At 39.5% G+C, this 18,115-nt stretch overlaps 4 protein-coding genes and 3 non-coding genes across 8 annotated transcripts in view; 1 reads left to right on the top strand and 6 right to left on the bottom strand.

The window, feature by feature from the left end:
* The window catches only part of LOC18026999 (WD repeat-containing protein 55), a 2,945-nt gene extending 1,208 nt beyond the window's left edge, over positions 1 to 1,737 (bottom strand). The window contains exons 1-9 of one of the 2 annotated variants that reach the window (XM_006410507.2): positions 1,539 to 1,737; positions 1,423 to 1,455; positions 1,280 to 1,344; positions 1,094 to 1,181; positions 937 to 1,009; positions 547 to 653; positions 348 to 447; positions 138 to 214; positions 12 to 37 (exon numbers count right to left, since the gene is read on the bottom strand). In XM_006410507.2, coding sequence (XP_006410570.2) covers positions 12 to 37; positions 138 to 214; positions 348 to 447; positions 547 to 653; positions 937 to 1,009; positions 1,094 to 1,181; positions 1,280 to 1,344; positions 1,423 to 1,455; positions 1,539 to 1,633 — 664 coding nt within the window. In that variant the 5' untranslated portion in view covers positions 1,634 to 1,737. The remainder of the gene's footprint in view (positions 1 to 11; positions 38 to 137; positions 215 to 347; positions 448 to 546; positions 654 to 936; positions 1,010 to 1,093; positions 1,182 to 1,279; positions 1,345 to 1,422; positions 1,456 to 1,538) is intronic. The other variant, XM_024148229.1, reaches the window with a different exon arrangement.
* Positions 1,738 to 3,403: 1,666 nt separating this feature from the next.
* Positions 3,404 to 3,549, bottom strand: LOC112081764. The gene has a single exon (XR_002896685.1). It is a non-coding gene; the product is annotated as a small nucleolar RNA F1/F2/snoR5a (small nucleolar RNA).
* A 100-nt stretch (positions 3,550 to 3,649) lies between these two features.
* Positions 3,650 to 3,734, bottom strand: LOC112081753. The gene has a single exon (XR_002896674.1). It is a non-coding gene; the product is annotated as a small nucleolar RNA Z195/SNORD33/SNORD32 family (small nucleolar RNA).
* A 126-nt stretch (positions 3,735 to 3,860) lies between these two features.
* On the bottom strand, positions 3,861 to 3,940 carry LOC112081767. The gene has a single exon (XR_002896688.1). It is a non-coding gene; the product is annotated as a small nucleolar RNA U31b (small nucleolar RNA).
* Positions 3,941 to 4,877: 937 nt separating this feature from the next.
* LOC18026998 (epsin-2) lies at positions 4,878 to 10,479 on the top strand. The gene is made up of 10 exons (XM_006410504.2): positions 4,878 to 5,219; positions 5,549 to 5,592; positions 5,843 to 5,966; positions 6,061 to 6,175; positions 6,942 to 7,498; positions 7,967 to 8,210; positions 8,300 to 8,582; positions 8,768 to 8,926; positions 9,216 to 9,737; positions 9,805 to 10,479. The coding sequence occupies exons 1-10, from the start codon at positions 5,018 to 5,020 to the stop codon at positions 10,081 to 10,083; spliced, it is 2,529 nt and encodes an 842-aa protein (XP_006410567.1). The 5' UTR covers positions 4,878 to 5,017; the 3' UTR covers positions 10,084 to 10,479.
* Positions 10,480 to 10,848: 369 nt separating this feature from the next.
* Positions 10,849 to 13,901, bottom strand: LOC18026997 (protein transport protein Sec61 subunit alpha). The gene is made up of 7 exons (XM_006410503.2): positions 13,765 to 13,901; positions 12,809 to 13,187; positions 12,395 to 12,622; positions 11,931 to 12,285; positions 11,714 to 11,838; positions 11,483 to 11,618; positions 10,849 to 11,390 (listed from the first exon to the last, which is right to left on the bottom strand). The coding sequence occupies exons 2-7, from the start codon at positions 13,150 to 13,152 to the stop codon at positions 11,151 to 11,153; spliced, it is 1,428 nt and encodes a 475-aa protein (XP_006410566.1). The 5' UTR covers positions 13,153 to 13,187; positions 13,765 to 13,901; the 3' UTR covers positions 10,849 to 11,150.
* Positions 13,902 to 14,197: 296 nt separating this feature from the next.
* LOC18026996 lies at positions 14,198 to 16,528 on the bottom strand. The gene is made up of 3 exons (XM_006410502.1): positions 14,579 to 16,528; positions 14,358 to 14,483; positions 14,198 to 14,278 (listed from the first exon to the last, which is right to left on the bottom strand). Exons 1-3 carry the CDS (start codon positions 16,526 to 16,528, stop codon positions 14,198 to 14,200), a joined length of 2,157 nt encoding a protein of 718 aa, XP_006410565.1.
* Between the last annotated feature and the right edge of the window lie 1,587 nt (positions 16,529 to 18,115).

Below are 18,115 nucleotides of genomic sequence, written 5' to 3'. Positions count from 1 at the left end.
GCATCACGGATTTGGAGATAGATCAACAAACCGATCGCTGTAGATAGGAACAAGGTTTTAGACAGTTAGGTCTCAGTACATAAAATTACCAATGCCTTAACCATTAACATAGTTAGTGTTAGGGATATATGGCTTACCTGCAATCCTTGAAAAATCCCCATGAATACAACATGAGAGTACCATTCTGTGTTCCACAGATAACTTTACGGCCATTCTAAAAGAGACAATAATAATACATACATAAGATAATTAGCAACAATGTAGAGAAAAAGCTTGATATGACACATTCTGGCTATAAATACTTTTTTTGTTTGATCGATGAATTAATGAACATATAATGGAGTCACCTTCATTATAACAACAGAAAGTAGTTCGTCTTCAGAAAACTCCGACTGAGATTGGACCTTGCTCGTTCTTACGTTACAGACAGACAGAGTCCCATCTCCACTAAACAAAGTCAGAGAAACCAAAATAAAAGAAATGAGTAAAGAAAAAAAATCAAAAGGCACTAGCTTCATTGAATCAGATGGCTACAAAAATCCAAACCTTGTTGCCACTAGCTTCATCGAATCAGATGCGAAGGTCATGTCAGAAATGTAATCTTCGTGTACACTAAACTCGTGCGAGCAAGAGCGCTGTCTCGTATCCCAAATCTGAGCAGATGAACGTACATTAAATAAAAAAACAAGCACATAAGCTAAGTCCAACATTTTAATGCCTCCGACAGGAAATTGGGCAAGAAAAAGTTTAGACAGGAAATTCCAAGTTCTTAAGGCCGAAGATACACAAACACACACATATCTGGAGATACTAAGGAACACGGATCCTAATTCTTCACACACAAAAATTGTAGAAATCTCATCAGAGTGAGTTGTATTATAGTTGCTTCAAAATTCCTTAATGATTAAAGAGGAAAGAGAAAAACTTTGTACAGACCTTAACGCAGCCTTTATCATCCCCTGAAGCGATTGTTGTCTCAGTAACAGTTATCAAAGTGTTAACAGCATCCCTAGAAGACCAACGCGAAATATTCTCAATCACTAAAAAGATAAACAATTAACTAGAACGTGTCTATAAATGGGAATTAAATTACTCGTGAGCATTCTCAAGACGTGCAACACTAGCACCAGTCTCTACATCGGTAGCTAGAATGGAGCAATCTGCTGAAGCTGTGACGATTCCTAAAACACACATAAAAAAGGCGCATATGTAATGTAAAACACAACTACAATTGTTGGAACATGAGCTCAAATGTGTTTTAAAAGTTAAAGAACCAAACTTTGTCCATCATCAATAAAACGAAGAGCTCTGCAAGACTCATTATGGGCACGAACTTTACGCTCCCTAGCACAAAATTCAGCGATCTCTTAGACGACCCACAACAAAAGAGAGAAACTTTGGAGATGAAAGAGCGTCTAATACCTGACAAGTGAAGAATCTTTGTCGTATCGGTATCTGCAAAAAAGAGGTCACATGATTGATGCCTCTTAAGGGGTGATTGGAAACAAGGAATTGAAAGTTAAGGGCTTTAGAATTACAGATGCAAGTGGCCATCGATGAGACCAGCAGCCACTAGATTCTTCGATGGATGGAAGTCAATACCGAAGGCGTTGGCTCCCAAATCGATCTCCATTACAACAACTTCAGAATCTTAAATCACCAACTGCCCCCAAAGTATAGAGAGACAAGTGACTAGAGAAGCCGTCGGGTCGAATTAAGTAGGGTTTATTTAGGGTTTTCCGAGCAATCCTCTGTTTTACAATTTTGCATTTAGCACCGGTTTTCGTTTTTCTTCTTTTTATTTATTTTTTATTTTATCATTTCTGGCCAATTCCCCCATTCTAATTTCCACCTTTTTTCACAGACTAGATTTTTTTTTTGGGTTTCCAAAAGTTTTCTCAGAATTGCGTAATTTCCACTGTTTTTCATTTGTTGTTGGCCTCTCCTCAATGCAGCTCTCTAAAAAAAACAGGTTCAAGCTGAGTTCTTAGATAATGCAGTACTTAGCCTTCTCAAGAATTGGCTCGAGCCGCTTCCTAATGGTAGCTTATCGAATATAAACATTCGCACCTCTGTCTTGAAGAGTCTAAACGATTTATGCATCATACTAGATCAACAAGACTGTAGAAGAGAACAGTTGATCGAAGGACTTAATGTTCTTATCAAAATCGAATGAAGAGACTACACTTAATGGGAGACTCGCTAATGACTTAGTCAACAAATGGGGCGAAATCATGCATAATAAGAGCACAAGATATGAGAAAATGTTTAGTCAAGAGGAGCATGAACAGCAACAGAAAATGCTTTTAAGAAAAAGACAGAACAAAACTGCTCCTAAGGTGTCTGAAACGAAAGCCAGAGACTTGAAGTAGTAGATGTTGACTTTTCTGGGGAACCAAATTCCATCCAAGGTTGCACATAGGAGAGAAGTAGGAAGAGCAAAAGTACCAATAGAAATGTCAATGGACTTTATGATCCGTCCTGAATCGAAATTTGACAGAGAACTAGAGAACCTCGTGCCAAGATGAATCGACAACAAAGGCATCCATGAAAATATAATCTACAAACTGCAGAAGCGAAAGGCGCTCAGGAACAAGAGCCTGCAACTCCAAGCAACAAAGCTTAGTGCAGATGATCACACCATGCTCAAGTACTTGTAGACATTTGGTTTGGACAACTTCAATTGCAAAATCCATGGCGAATTTCCACACGCATTGTGTCAGTTATTAAGTCATGTAGAGAGTTATGAAGACACAAAAGATGACTTTCTAATACAGATACCGCTTTTGGTCGAGATCACAATTGAGGAAGAAGATACATGTGGGCTAAACTAAAAATACTAAAGCTTCAACAAATAGATCATCAAGGGTTAGAGGAATTTCTCAGTAATTCTTCAAGGTTTTCTGACATCGTGGTCAATTCAGCACAATGCATGTCAAAACACTCGAGATTCCATTCTGAACTCCAGGAAGCCATATGATATGAGAGGCCACTAGTAACTCTGCACATAGGACTTCATTGTAATAACATCTCTTTTAACGAATTGTTGACATTTTCGGTCCATCGACTTTCTTATAATCAGGCGGATTTTGCATTTTGCAACTCACAGTATATTGCCTTAGCACTGAATTTGTGATTTATGGAAGCTCACTCTGTAAAGTCTGCGTTGGTGCAGAGTAAGGATTGGATTTGATAAGTTCGAGCAAAATGATCCATAGACACAAACTACTATCTAGCGTCTGAATTCTGTACCAAGTTTTCAGAAAATCGGACTTCAATGATTGATGCATATGAGGTTTTGTTGCTGATTAACCAAATATCAAAACACAAACTTTCGGAAAAACACATCATGAAGGCACCAAAACACATTCCGGAAAAACCAAATTAAGATACATAATTGAGTAGATATAAACAGGGGTACAGTAACAGAAAGCTTATTATGAGAAAGCAATCAGTGTCGCAAAACCTGTTTTAATTCAATTTATGCCTTGAATTACGAAATGTCCAACTACCTTTTTTAAATTTGGACATCAGATACCAAAGGCAATTCTTAAACACAAAAAACGAAACTTTCATTTCATCGATGAAAAAAAACCATCCGCAAAATATTATAAACCCAAAAGACTGGAGATTTTTTGAAATAGTTAAGAAGAGGTCAGATGGTAGTGCATGTCATTGAATCAACACTAAGTTTCAGATTTAATAGACGTTGGATAATTATCCTCATTCCTCTCCTCTTATGCCTTAAATACAAAGATGAATTCAACTAAAACCCAAAACTTCGAAATTTTCTCAACTATTGGATCCAATGAAACCAGAAAGAAAACATAAGAAGAAGAGGTTGTTAGAGCTATGAACAAAAACCAGATAAAGAAAGTCAATCACCATATTGCATCGAATGCTAGTAAGACTGGGGCGACAATTACAAATCATCACTTTCCACCATCATCAAGAAAGAAAACATAGCAAAGGGACAATAAAAAACTCAACCAACAAGATCAAACAAACAGAACTATCAAAGGAAACATAATTCGGGGGAAAACAAAGTGCAATAAGTGGATTGATGAATCGGCTCAAGTGATTTTGAAGAGAAGTCTCGCCATTAAATACAGAGTCACACGAAAGTGCTCGAGACTAGGGTTTCACATTGAAGCCTTTTATGGGCCTTCGTCGATGAGGCCCATGTTTCTTGTTCTTTAACCTTTTTTTTTTGTTTTCTTGTTGTTGTTGTCAAACCAGATGCCGTTAGTTTATGTGCAGCTTCTGCTTCTAATGTTTGTCAATTGTTCGGGTACATGTTTTGAGTCCATAAGAAAAATGAGACATGCTTTTGGCTCCTGTTTCAGCAGCGGCAGTGATAGTATGTAATAACCAAAGCTATTGCAATTGAAATTGTCGGATTCAGCCAACAAGCATCAAAGATTCAAGAGATTATACTCATTCGGTGTATTGAGGATCATGTTCTGACCATTTATCTTGGTTGACTTTCATGCAGCCCCACAAAAATCTGCTATTCGATTTGTTACCAAATTTATAAATTCAGTATTCTATTGTTTCCATTCATAGATTATAGAAAGCATTCCTAGTTTTCTAGATTTGCTCATAATTATGTAATTAAACATACCTTTTAAAATTAGGAGAAAAACATGACACAAATGTTTATCTAATCAGCTCTTGCGTTGACACAAGAGATATTCTAAATCAAGAAAGAATATTGGATTTGAGTATTCGAATACAGAAATATGAGTGATGATGATGATGACAGTTAAAAAAAGAGTGGATAAACTGTAATGATGGTCTGAGTAATAAAAAAAAATAAAAAAACGAAATTTATGAAAGGAAAAAAACGTAAAGGACAGAGACAGAGAAAGGGTTTCCTTTGGACACAGATATAAACTTGTTTCTTCCTGCTAAACCTCTTCTTCTTCTTCTCCTGCTTCTTCATTTTGCGACGTTGTTTGGTTCAGATCTGATAGAGAGAGAGAGAGAGAGAGTGAGAGATCTTACGACGGAGACGATGAGCGGAAAGATCGTCGGTGGTGGTGGGAGTGTCGGAGGCAGGAAAAGCTATAACGGGATTTCTGATATTCCGTCTGGCTCGAGGAAGATGGTACAGAGTTTGAAGGAAATTGTGAACTGCCCTGAAGCTGAGATCTATGCCGTGCTCAAGGACTGTAACATGGATCCTAACGAAGCCGTCAATCGCCTCCTCTCCCAAGGTTTCTCATTTTTCTGTCTTCTCAGTTGCTGAGCAAGTGTATGGTCAAATTGGGCATCGAAGATAATTAGGGTTTACACCTTTTCCATGAAGATTTTTGTTTTCAACGCTGAAATGTTACTGAGAGTTTGTGTTGATTAGGGTTAGATTGGGGGGTTTAAGTTAGATACTTGAAAGTTTCGTCTTTTCAGCATTTAGTCCTTCTCGTTGAACTCATAAGCTACGATCATTTTTTTTTTTTTTTGAGCTTTTTTACTTTGCTTTCGAGGTGCTTCTGTGTTTCAGCTAATGTAGTGTCATGATACTGATTCTTGTTCTCTCTCTGTTCAGATCCTTTTCACGAGGTTAAGAGCAAAAAAGAAAAGAAGAAAGAGGTAAAGATCATATCTTTTTTGCGTACCTTTGAAGTCCTGTGTTGGCATTTTAATCAAAAACTTAGTGAACCATTTCTGTTTCTAAGCGTCATGCTCAAACTATCTAATTGATGCCAGTCCTTATCTGTTTAAGTGCTTCCAATCACTGTATTTATTGAACTGTTCTTGTATATCACTCGATCCTAGATGTTGTTTTGGTTTCAGTTAGTTTTTATTTCATTCAAGGTTTATTGATTTACTTGCTGTTCAGATTAGGGATATACCGGATTCCCGGCCACGAGGCTATAGCAACACTTACAACCGTGGAACTAGAGGTGGTTCTGATCGTTTTAGTGGACCTGGACGAAGCGGAGCTACGCCTTTTAGCTCTAGTGGTATATACATTGCTTTTTGGCTTTATGATACTATATCGGAAAACTTACTTAACTCTAGTTATGAATTTCTGTTCACGTGTTTTTCATTATTCAGAGTCTGGAAATTTCCAAGGAAAAGCTACAAACAAGAGAGAGAGCGAGAAGCAGGGTTATGCAGGTTCTTTTTCTTCTACATCTGGAGTATCGACCCACCATCCGATACCACACAGGTTTTCCTTTCAGTGATCACTTCATTTTTCTTGTATGAATAGCTCTTGGTATAATGAGCGTAACGAAAAAAACAGGGCCACGTAGTATCTGTAGTATCACTTCATTTGATACTATTCTAAATTCTCTTTCTTTTACTAGTTTAATGCAATTGGACAAGTCACTAGCCTGCCCTAAGATGAACAATTGATTATGGATATCAACCCGTTTTTTTCATTGATTCAATTGGTAGGATTTAGTTAGTAGGCTTTCGGACCAACCAAATTTAGGTTATGTTTTGAAGTAGTCTGATGACCAGATCCTTTGATTTTTAAGTTTGTCATACACAGTGTCTACACTACAGAACTTTAATTGTTTCCAACTCTGAATGGCCTAGAGTATTTAGGTCGCCTATGGCTTAGTGCTAGAAGAATAGAATAAGTAACTGTTTCATCACGAGTCTTGAATACTTACTTTCATGATGTTTGAAAGTTTTATACTGATGCTAAGCAATCTTCCGTGTACAATTGATATTTGAATTACTTGAATCAATGAATTTTTTAACATAGTAAAAGCGTTATGTACTTCGATAGAGTTTCTATGATAAGGTTAGCTGTGGCCATGGTATCAAATCTTGCACATCTGTTGAAAGGTGTCAAGACCTAACTCTTCCATATTCCACTTCTCCTTAGTGTAGCTCTTCTACTTCTGCATCTATGAGATATATAGTTTTGTCCATCACTACATTTGAGTCGCAGTTTGCTCATGTATGCTCTTTATATTTTGCAGTGATTCTGTAGCTATGGACCGTAAAACGCCAACTGTTACCTCGGGTGGTGGAATACCATCATCACAGACTGTTTCTGGACATCAAACTGCATGGTGTGGAGCTGCAGGTCAGATGTCTATGGCTGACATTGTGAAGATGGGTAGACCTCATAACAAGACAACCACCTCTCATAAAAATGTAGATAGGCGTTCCGAGGTAAATCATGCGCATGAAACTGCTGCAAATCAACATGTACCTGTGAAAGAGGAATGGCCCTCGATTGAGAAGCCAATGGCTGCTAGCACTTCTTCTGTATCAGTGGCACCATCTGATTCAGAGACACGCACTGATCCAGCCGATTTTCAATCCAGTAGAGGAGATCAGTATCTGAAGGGCCACTTGGAAGATACACATCTAGCAGAAAATGGTCCCTTAGGATATCTTGGTAGAGATCATGTGCAGGCTGACACTGTCGCTGGCGGAGTTGTTCAGGAAGATGAATCTGGAGCGTCATCTGAGTTTGCTGATAATCCATACAGACACCAAACGCAGAACCATCCTGTTGAGCACCAGAAAGGTAAGAATTTCTCTTTGTATTAGTTTTTCTAACGTGTTCAGAAAAGAATTCATGTATGCTTTAATGATAACGACGTGTCTTGCATGACCATAGTTCCACACTATTTAGGTTATAATGGCACATAATTTGGCAGATGCTTGATTGAATTTTCTTTTGTTGATATGTCATACCACATTGGTTTCTTTGTCATAAATAATCATGTGTCTCTGCAACTTGATCATATTAGCTGCCGGGAAATGGAAAAATCTTGTACACTAGATGAAGCTTCTTCTGTATTTGGTTTAAGCTGAACTTTACTTTTTCAGTTTTGTGTTTCTTCTCTTAGTTATGTTTTAGTGTGAGAATGATGCTCGTTGTTTGAAGTCGTGCAAAAAAGAAAAAAAAAACATTTTGGAAAATCTGCAGCATGTTTTATATATTTTCTTGTCTTGTTGCTGTCTAATTCGGGGTGTCAATATTCTTTTGCAGATGAAGATGATGTTTCGGCTGTTGCTGCCAACCTTCAAGAGTTAAGCATAGAAAACCATGAGAAATTCTCCTCCCATGATGAGGATAGACCTGCTGTCGTAATTCCAGATCATCTGCTGATACATACAGAAGAGTGCTCACAGTTAAGCTTTGGAAGTTTTGGAGGTTTTGGATCAAGACCTTTGAACAACAACTTAGAAGAGACATCTGATGTACCTCCACAGATTGAACGTGCTGATGCCAGGCATGACCTTATTACTGATTTTCCTTTTGCAATTAGTTTCTGGGCTCTTTTCCTTTGTACTCACCATTAATCAATCGTTTTGTGCACAGAAATACCGAGTTCTATGGAGATGAACATCTAGGAAACATGTCAAATGAAAATGTGGTCCATACGTCTACTGCAGAAAATTATGATGAATCTTCAGAATCTCAGCGAGAGGCTTTGTTGCCAGAAAACCCTGAAACCGCTCATCAGGAGAACCAATACTCGTTTGCTCAGTCGGATCCAGAGTATGCATATGAAAATGCCAAGCAGCAGAATACTGCATTCGATGCGTCACAGACAGGCATGCAGAATCAGATGCAGAATCTTGCTTCATTGACAAATGTAATGGTAAGCTACATATATTACTACCAAGTGCCTAAGGTTTTGCAGCTTATGGTTTTCTATTATAGCTTTTAAGAGTTTCTCCTTTTATATTTGAAAGAGGTAGTAATATGGATTGCTGTTCAAATCTAAAAGTTAGTTTTGTATGATGCTAATGATATATAATTCTTGGTTGACATCTTTGGTTTCAGCGAGGCCAAGGGTATACAAATTCAATTCCAAACACACTATTGGCAGCACAAAGTGCAAGGGAGCTTGAGCTTCAGTACTCAACTTTCCCAGGCGTACAGTCTATGCCATCAAGAAGCAACGATTCCTCACTAGGTGGCCAAAGCAATTCTATGCCAGAGGTGATCCCCTTACCTGTAGACTGAGATACTTCTTTTAATCAAATAGCATATCTTTGTTTTCTTTTGGCTTTTGTTGGGAATTCGGTTAGTAGAAACTACGGATCCCTTGTAAATTGTATCCATGATCGCTTTCTTCTTTGCTTGATAAAAAGCAGTAATACTTGTGAATAAAAGGATTTTGTTTTCATGTTCAATGTACTAGGATAAGAACATGGAATGGTTAGTCCATCAAAATTGTTTAGGAAATTTTTCGATTTACAATGTTTTGGTTTTATTTTCTTACACGCAGGCGCTGAGAGGTGGTGGTAGTCAAACAACGCAGCCAAGCCAGCAGAACTTACCCCCTGGTGCCAATATTGCTACTGGACCAGCTCTTCCTCAACAGCTACCAATGCATCCATATTCTCAGCATACTGTACCTCTAGCTCACTTTGCCAACATGATCGGTTACCCTTTGATGCCTCAGAGCTACCCGTACATGCCATCGGCTTTCCAGCAAGCATTTGCTGGTAATAGCTCATACCACCAGTCACTGGCCGCTTTGCTTCCGCAGTACAAAAACAACATTTCCGCCAGTAATGTGCCTCAGTCAGCAACTTCTGCTCCTACTTCCTCCGCCTATGGGTTTGGAAATTCAAGCAATGCTGGAGCCGGAAACTATCCTCTTAACCACCAACAACAACAGTCCGCTCCGTCTGGGGCATCGCTTAGTTATGAAGACGCCCTGAGTCTACAATACAAACAGAACAACCATCTATTATCACTTCAGCAACAACAACAACTACAACAACAACAACTGCAGCAGCAGCAGGTAATTGTTTCTCAGTTTGATGCATGCATGGAAAGACTTTGTTTTGACATAATCTGTTTGGTCTCAGAATGAAAACTCGCCTATGTGGCTTCATGGACCTGGCTCTCAAACCATGTCGGGTGTCCCGAGCAACACGTACTACAACCTTCAAGCACAACAACAAGCTCAGCAAGTTCGCCAAGCTCAGCAACAAGCACAACAGCAGCAGTATGGGTCGCTCGGTTACCCAAACTACTATCAGTCGCAAACAATGGAGCACCAACAGCAAAACCCAAGAGACGGTGGCTCGCAAGGTCAGCCCTCAAAGCAAACACAGCAGCAGCAGCTCTGGCAAAACTCTTACTAGACGGTTTTGGTCCGCCCAGGCCATGGTATTGTGTACTTGTCACGTAGCCGTGGCTATAAAGCTGATAACCAGTTATATAGGTTATCGGTTATTTGAGTTGTTGGGTAGGGAATCTGAAGGGGAAAAAGGATGAATCTTCACCATGTCACTGTGAGTGTATTTGTCATCTTCTGTTAACTTAGGGACAAGCAAACTCTAATTTGGATCAATGCAACGAAAACCAAAGAAAAAAGGCAAAAGCTCCTATGTCTTTTCTAGCTTTGCCTCTGTGGCTCTGTGCTCCACCTTGTATAGCATCTTTGCTTTCTGTTCAACTGTTTCAACTTTTGATGGTTTTGGTTATCATGGGGAACTTCACAAATATGAAAAACCAATAATATATAACAAGTATAAATAGTGGATTGCTTTTTGTTTTCCTTTGACGACGGGTCAAAGCATGCTTAGAAAAACATGTCACATGTTTAAGCTAAAAGTATGCTTATAAATTTTTTATCATACTATCATACATATCCCTCCCTATTTCAGAAATTCATCGTTTAGTCAAATCTTTTAGCCTTACCGTGATTACTACTTCTCGACTACAGTATAATACATTCATCACTAATTGATAATATGTTCTCTCTCTCGGGTATGTTATGAACTTATGAGTATATCTTTGCAGACATGCACATTTTCGTTATTTTTTGAAAAATCTACTTTTCTTCGAGTTAATCAAACTTGTCGACAGTCCCCTAATTTTACACATAAGAAACAAAAGACAATTGCTTTGAATTGGAAAATGTAAATTGTTTATTTGGTCATGTGTGAAATTCCTAGAAACATACATTAGAAAAACGTCTATCACATAAGTTCTTTTAACTTTTAAAAGAAACAAAAAGAAACATAAATTATATTAAAAGAAAAAAGAAAAAAACTAAAGAAATTTTTGCTTAAACCACAATAACGAGTCTACCCCAAATGCTGTCCTCAAACTGTCGTTAAAAACCTTCAAGGTTGGCACAGAAGCTAAAGTGCCTTCTCTGCTTTGAAACTCTGCTTTTGCCTCACAAAAGTGACTTTAGGCTAACTTAGAACCCGAAGAAGCCGAGTTCACTTGCTTTCTCCTTCTCAAAGGTCTCGAAATACTGATATATGATGGTGACCGCCAAGAGGATTCCAGTCCCCGATCCAATGGCTCCCATGAAATCAGCCAGAACGGTGAGTGCACCAATACACACTCCTCCGAAAGCTGCTGCTGTTGGGATATACCTGTTCAGTTCCTTCTGTAAGTTGGATTCTCTATGTCCCGGCATCACCATTTGTTGTTCCTGTAACGCATATGCAGAGTGTTCAATAACAAATACCCAACACCATGTAAGAACTCAAGGTTTATTTTATCGAGCTGTTACGATTTTATTACCTTGAGCTGCTTAGCTACGTCCCTAGCAGAAGATCCAGAGACTTCAATCCATGTCTTTGAGAAGAGAGCACAAGCAGTGAGCATGAAGACGATGTAGAACAGTGCATGGAACGGGTGAGCTGCCATATCCGAGAAGCTGCATCCATATAGTAACATATACATACTCATTAAACCAGTTGATGCATTAACAATTTGATTGATTAGAACGAATAATGGAAGACACTGCAGTACCTTGCTGGAGCTGTGATGAGGTAAGCCAGACCACTAACTGGAATAGATTGCCCACTGTACTCAGATTCTTTCCATTGTCCCAATAGATTTACAAAGAAATTTCCGCTGAACTTCCTGTAGAGAAGCTGTTGACCACGAGGAGATTCAATGTCATCACTCAGCAAAGAATGTGGGTTTTTATAGCAGCATGTACGAGATATGGAAAGAAGGTCTGTACCTGAGAGATGAAGTACAGATTTGAGACGAGAGCAGATTGGAGAATGATGGGCATGTTAGAGGTGTAGAACAGCTTGATTGGGTAAGAACCCTGTTGCCCACGGGCATTCTTTGATCTCACAGGCAAAACAACACGGAAGCCTTGGAAGTAGATCACAATCAGGAAGATCAAGACTGTGGCAAGCAAGTTGGTAACATTTGGAAGGTTTTGCCGGTAGAAAGCTTGGCGCAGAGCCGCAACCTTGTTGGACTTGGTTATCAGCATATGGAACAATGCAATAACAGCACCTTCAAACTCAGCTCCACGTCCAGTGTTGATGGTCGTTGGGCTGAATGCTTTCCAGATAATGCTCTCACTGTTTATCATCAGTTTGAAATTGTAAGTATCCCATTTACCCGAAAAAAATATTCTGCTAGGGATCCAAAAAGGAAGGGCTTTATAGAGTGAGGAAGAACTTGTCCTACCAGATGTTGGTGGCAATGAAAAGTGAGATTCCAGAGCCGAGACCATATCCCTTCTGAAGGAGCTCGTCAAGGCAGATAACAATGATTCCGGCAAAGAAAAGCTGGAGGATGATCAGAATGGCATTTCCAACACCAAGCTGTCCAACGGGGCCATACATTCCAGAAAGAACATATGCCACAGCTTCACCGATGGCAATCAGAATACCAAGAAGCTTCTGAGCACCATTCCTACAAAACAAGTACGAACACAGAATAAGAACTCACAAGAACACAGCTTCACAGTTTTCCAAAAACAGCTCAATCAAAGTCCAGGTTTGGTAAGAAGTAACGAGGAAAAGACATGGTCAAATCACACAGGACATAGTATCAGTTCATGCTCGGAATTGTAAACAGAAACGGCAAAACAATACTTACAAGAGTGCACGATCCTCACGAACATTGTTGTCGACCTCAATAATCTTTGAACCTGCCAAGAGTTGCATCACGAGTCCAGATGTGACAATAGGAGTAATACCCAGCTCCATCACGGTCCCACGGTTGGACGCAAGAATGACACGCATCCAATAGAATGGATCGGCACCGGTCGTGGAGTGAATTCCATAGAGAGGAAGCTGACTACAGACAAGAAAGATGAAGAGAGAGATCACAGTGTAGATAACCTTCTCTCTGAATGGCACCTTCCTGTCAGCACTCTGGACCTCTGGCAAAAAAGCAAGGAATGGCCTCACCAAATGCAAAACTCGAAATCCTCCTCCCATTGTTGTATCGAATTACGTTTGATCCTTATTTGCTTCTGTATAAATCGTAAATTAATTTCAAGTCAGCTCCTAAAACACAGAATTATGAAAACTAAACAGACCCACACGCATGCACTAAATTTACAAGCTTCATGAAAAATTCAAAACTATTTCATCCATGCGAACAAACACACAACCAACAAATTCACGAATTCTGCAACAGTATATCAATCCAGCTCCTCAACACTCAATATTACATTAAATCGATGAATCTGCGAGAGTGGGATACAAAAAAAACTGAAACTTTACTTTAGTGGAGCTAAGGAAGGTTATCTCAAGCGGTATCACTGTCGATCTAAAAACCAGATCTACGAAAAGGCATCCGATCCACACCGAGTATACATAAATTCGATACAGATTGGTAACTAAGAAATGCGAAACAGATCTAAAACCATAGATCAATAATCACACAGATCTGATACATGTTCCACACAATAATTTTTGATTTCTTCTCTAAAATAGAAGCAAAGATGCGAGAGACTCACAAAACCAACGATGGAGAAATAGAACATTCAGGAGAAAGCAATCAGGAATTGGAAGAGATTAAAAGGAAGGAGAGAAGCGAGCACTTACGATCTATGTAGACCGATCAGCTCCGAAACCGACGGCTTCGATAATTTTTCTTCCCCTTCACACGGAGAAAGAGCGTTGTAGTTTTGATGGTCAACGAAAGACGAAGGTCACCTTATAAGTATAAAAATCCATTTTAGATTTTTTATTTATTTAGTGAATTAATGCCAAATCGTGGCGATGCGAGAGAAATATGCTCGACACGATAGTATAACGAATCGCTGTATGCCACGTAAACTAATTTTTTTTGGACCCAGATTGGGCCGAATTTTTGTTCTGCAGATGAACAAGGCTTAAAAAAAAAATTCTTGTTCTGAGATTACTGGAAGAGTAAGAAATAATAGAATAAGAAATCAATCAAAAGTAGAAACAACATCAAAAGTTCAAAACTATTAATATTGTCAGGGTCTTCATTACGTTTTATATCTTTATTTGCTTAAAATCTACGTCCCTTCTTAGGATCTCGTTCATCAGAATCTCCTGCAGCAATTGACATCATTTCCCTCCTCAGTTTATCCTGTGAGAGAATAGAATCTCTTAGAATAAAAAATCAATGCAAGACAATATGACTAGTGGTCTTTGATAGAAAGAAAAACCTGTAAAAACATTTTCACGAACGGGAACACCACCAATCGATTGTCAATTATCGAAAGCTTGGGGAATTCATGTAGCTCTTTGAGCATGAATTCACTCAGCAATATTTTGGAATCAATCAAATGCAACTGCAACAACTCCCAAAATATGTTCTTATCAGAACTCACATAGCAATAGTTGTTTACATGTATAGAAAGGAAAAAGAAGAAAAAAAGAAGAATACCTTTTTTGTCAACGAGTTTCTTAGATTCAATAAACTTTCTTTAACAAAGTCATTTTGCACAGTCGTAGAGTGCCGAGATATAAACTCCATGAGTTTTGTGTCTTCTATCTCTTCAAATCTTGGAGACTCTGTTCCTTCAAGAACATCTCTTACCACATTTAAGAAAAAATGTTTATCATGCTTTATATACTCCTCACACTCCATTTGAAGCTGCCATGCATACCTACTCCTCAGATTAACGTTTTTCCTTTTGTCTTCTTTGGCACAAATTGCCTCAGCCACATCCAACATTTCATGGTAGGTGAGCATCTTCTGTTTCAGATCATAGTTGCTTCCAACTTCTCCAACGGTGCACCTTACGATTCTCAAAGCAGCTAACCATATATCAAGATTTTGTACACGATCTGCTACCTGAGACACAATATCTGCATCAATTTTTGGGCAGTCTAGAACCCAAGAGACGAAGTTATCACCTTTGGGTATCACATGGTCATAAATTCCACTTGACTTGAAAGTCCTTACAGTCCCCACGTCATCAAAATGATGCTCTCCTTCATACAGGAGCCTCTCATCCAGAAGCAGATTATTAGTTCCTCGCTCAAAATCGATTCTTTCCTTGAACAAGGACTTTTTCCAGAACCGATTCACTGCTGTTGATACCAACTTTATGCGAACATCTGTAGTGAGCTGTGTAGTATAGTCAAAGATGTATTTGAGCTCCTTAACATCTAAGAAGCAGATGCATTGAGGATTCTTAAAAAAACCACATTTATCAAGATAGGCCCCAGGAACACTAGGTATCTTCAGTTTCTCTTCAGTATAATCTATTATCCAGTTCCAAAGGGTACAAGAAAGGGTATTGTTTTCATTCGGACAAGAAGATTTGAGAACCTCAGCAAACTGTTTTAGAATGTGTTTTCGCTCTTCATCCTTTGCTACAGGCCAGTGATACCATCCATTCACATAGACAAACTCTTCCCCACGCCTTTTGCTGCTCTTGATCAGATTTGCTGCCGCTGCTATATCCACTGGCTCCCAATCTCCAAAACAGATCATGTCACTCAAAGACTTACTAACACACTTCGGACGAGCACTCACTTGGGGTACAAATCTGTTCACATGATTATCAAATACGTGCCTCATGCAGTCGGTGAAACAATAGTTCACCTGAGGACACAGGTGACACTTCCACACTCTCCAGCGAAAATCATCCAGGACGCATAAACATTTCTGAAAATTCTCTTTGACTTTGTTGTCATACTTCTCATGAATATACTCTATAAGCTTTGTAGCGTCTACTACCATAAAATTCTTCTTGGCCTTGTCATCTAGATTAATCCAAAACATCTTGAATTCATCAGCCGAAGGATTAGCATATCGCTTCTCCTGTTCATTTAGCAAAACCATCTGACTAGCCATACTTCTATCAGAGAAAGTCACAGCCGGAAGTCTTGTCGCCATCTTTCTTGTTGCACGATTTATAATATCCTGAAGGTTTTTCTCCAAACCTTTAATATATTCCAAGGATTGACTAGTTCTTTGAGATTGAAGCATCGTTAGGCCATTGTTCGCTTTGGACAGAGCTTTCGCATAAAAGTTGTTTATCCCAAGTTTATCACCTAACTCAATCAGCGAAGTAGCGTAACCAGAAAATGACCTTACATCTTGGGGATAGAGACGCGACGACGATGAATATGAATCTAGGGATGCAAACAAAAACAGACATTTGACGTCGGGTGCATCAGTTTTACTCGCTAACAGAGAAAAGATTTCACCTTGAACTAGGTGGTGAACAGAGCAGAATGGATTGGTCCCATGAGCAGAAATAGTTTTCTGGGTTGTCGCCAAAGCTTTGATATGATTGTGATCAGAATCTTTGAGGAAGCCTCTGGCAAGACGATAGGCATCCCTGATCTTCTTTTTTGTTTCCTCGCCGCTCTCTGAGTTCATCGTCATCCGAACCAAGTTTCTTTGAATTGGGTTCCAAGAAAATAGGAGGAGAGTGAGAAAGAAAAGAAAGGAAAAAGAAAGGTTTTTTTTTTTGTGGGAGTATTGTTTGCGAGAGAAAACCGAGTAGAGGCAGTTACGGTTTATGTAACTGTTGGGTGAGCCAGATGAAGATATAGAAAAGGTCAGGTGCAAGCCACGTGATAAGTGACGAAGACAAGAAATTTTAACAGTCTTGTCGTTTTTATCTTCCGCAACAATGATCTCCATTGGGAACTGATTTCAATTTTCAAACGACCTCTCACTGTCACATATCGTCGAACACCTAGAGGAGTGTGCTCCACGGTTTCGTAGATTCATCCAGTGTTGCCCGTGGAACTTCTCAGCTGGGATTCGTGGGAGTCGAAGAGAGGGAGTGGGGATCAGGCGTTTCGTCGGACTCGAAATCGTCGGCCTCCGGAACGATTGAGAATAGAGGCGGCGAGGAGCGACCCTAAATCAGACTTGGATTCGCAACCGCCCGTTTTTGCGTTTTCCGGTAAGGAAGCGATCCTAAATCAGACTTGGATTCTCAACCGCCGGTTACTGCGTTTCCCGGTAAGGGAGCGACCTTAAATCAGACTAGGATTCGCGACCGCCGGTTTTTGCTTTTACCGGTAGGGGAGCGCCCTAAATCAGACTTGATTTTTTTCCCGGCGAACCATTCGGTTTCGTTATTAATTTGCCAATTTCCAGGTCAATTTTGTAATCTTTGGTTCTCTGCACTAAACCAGGTGGTTTCCTTTGCTTGGGTCGAAATTAATATAATTATTAAGGAAAAAACTCTCGTCTTATTATTTCCACAAATAGTGTATATACATTACATAACTAATGTATCAGAAACCCTAATGGGCCATGAGACATTAACCTGATGGTTAATGGGCTGGTTACTAGAAATCCATTTGTTTATAACACTCCCCCTTGGACAAGGTAACCGTGCCTGTCACAAAACCGGGATCTCTATAATGCGCTGGGGAACGTTGCCTCATTAAAACCTTACCAGGAAAACCCAGTGGGAAAAACCATGGTGAAGGAAAAAGAGTACAACACGCATTACTCCCCCTGGTTTAGGCATCACTGTAGATCTCTAAGTCTACGCATTCCTATCTGATGAATGAGCTTCCGGAGTGTAGAAGTCGGTAATGATTTAGTGAATATATCGGCTGAATTTTCGCTTGATCGGACTTGCTGAACCTTGACCTGACCATCCTTCTGTAGCTCATGAGTGAAGAAGAATTTGGGCAGAATATGCTTCGTCCGGTCACCTTTGATGTAGCCGTCCTTGAGTTGAGCGATACAAGCTGCATTGTCTTCATACATCACCGTAGGCTCCTTATCTTCGTCCATACCACAATCTGATCGGATATGCTGAGTCATGGACCGCAACCAAACACACTCTCTACTAGCTTCGTGAATGGCCAAGATTTCCGCATGGTTGGATGAGGTAGCGGCAATAGTCTGCTTCGTGGATCTCCAAGATATGGTTGTTCCTCCATGCGTGAAAACATAACCGGTTTGAGACCGGGCACAGTGCGGATCTGACAAATATCC

Source organism: Eutrema salsugineum, unplaced genomic scaffold (assembly GCF_000478725.1).
Source record: "Eutrema salsugineum unplaced genomic scaffold, Eutsalg1_0 scaffold_10, whole genome shotgun sequence".
Taxonomy (NCBI): Eukaryota; Viridiplantae; Streptophyta; class Magnoliopsida; order Brassicales; family Brassicaceae; genus Eutrema; species Eutrema salsugineum.
This window is presented reverse-complemented; position numbering and strand designations above follow the sequence as displayed.

Coding starts and splice junctions, on each gene's coding strand:
- LOC18026998 (XM_006410504.2), top strand. CDS start 5,018: ATGAGCGGAAAGATCGTCGGTGGTGGTGGGAGTGTCGGAGGCAGGAAA. Junction 5,593..5,842: donor AAAAAGAAAAGAAGAAAGAG/GTAAAGATCATA, acceptor CTTGCTGTTCAG/ATTAGGGATATACCGGATTC. Junction 8,211..8,299: donor ATTGAACGTGCTGATGCCAG/GCATGACCTTAT, acceptor TTTTGTGCACAG/AAATACCGAGTTCTATGGAG.
- LOC18026997 (XM_006410503.2), bottom strand. CDS start 13,152: ATGGGAGGAGGATTTCGAGTTTTGCATTTGGTGAGGCCATTCCTTGCT. Junction 11,839..11,930: donor ATCTGTACTTCATCTCTCAG/GTACAGACCTTC, acceptor CGTGGTCAACAG/CTTCTCTACAGGAAGTTCAG. Junction 11,391..11,482: donor ACGTAGCTAAGCAGCTCAAG/GTAATAAAATCG, acceptor TATGCGTTACAG/GAACAACAAATGGTGATGCC.
- LOC18026996 (XM_006410502.1), bottom strand. CDS start 16,528: ATGAACTCAGAGAGCGGCGAGGAAACAAAAAAGAAGATCAGGGATGCC. Junction 14,484..14,578: donor GAAACTCGTTGACAAAAAAG/GTATTCTTCTTT, acceptor GAGTTGTTGCAG/TTGCATTTGATTGATTCCAA. Junction 14,279..14,357: donor TCGTGAAAATGTTTTTACAG/GTTTTTCTTTCT, acceptor ATTCTCTCACAG/GATAAACTGAGGAGGGAAAT.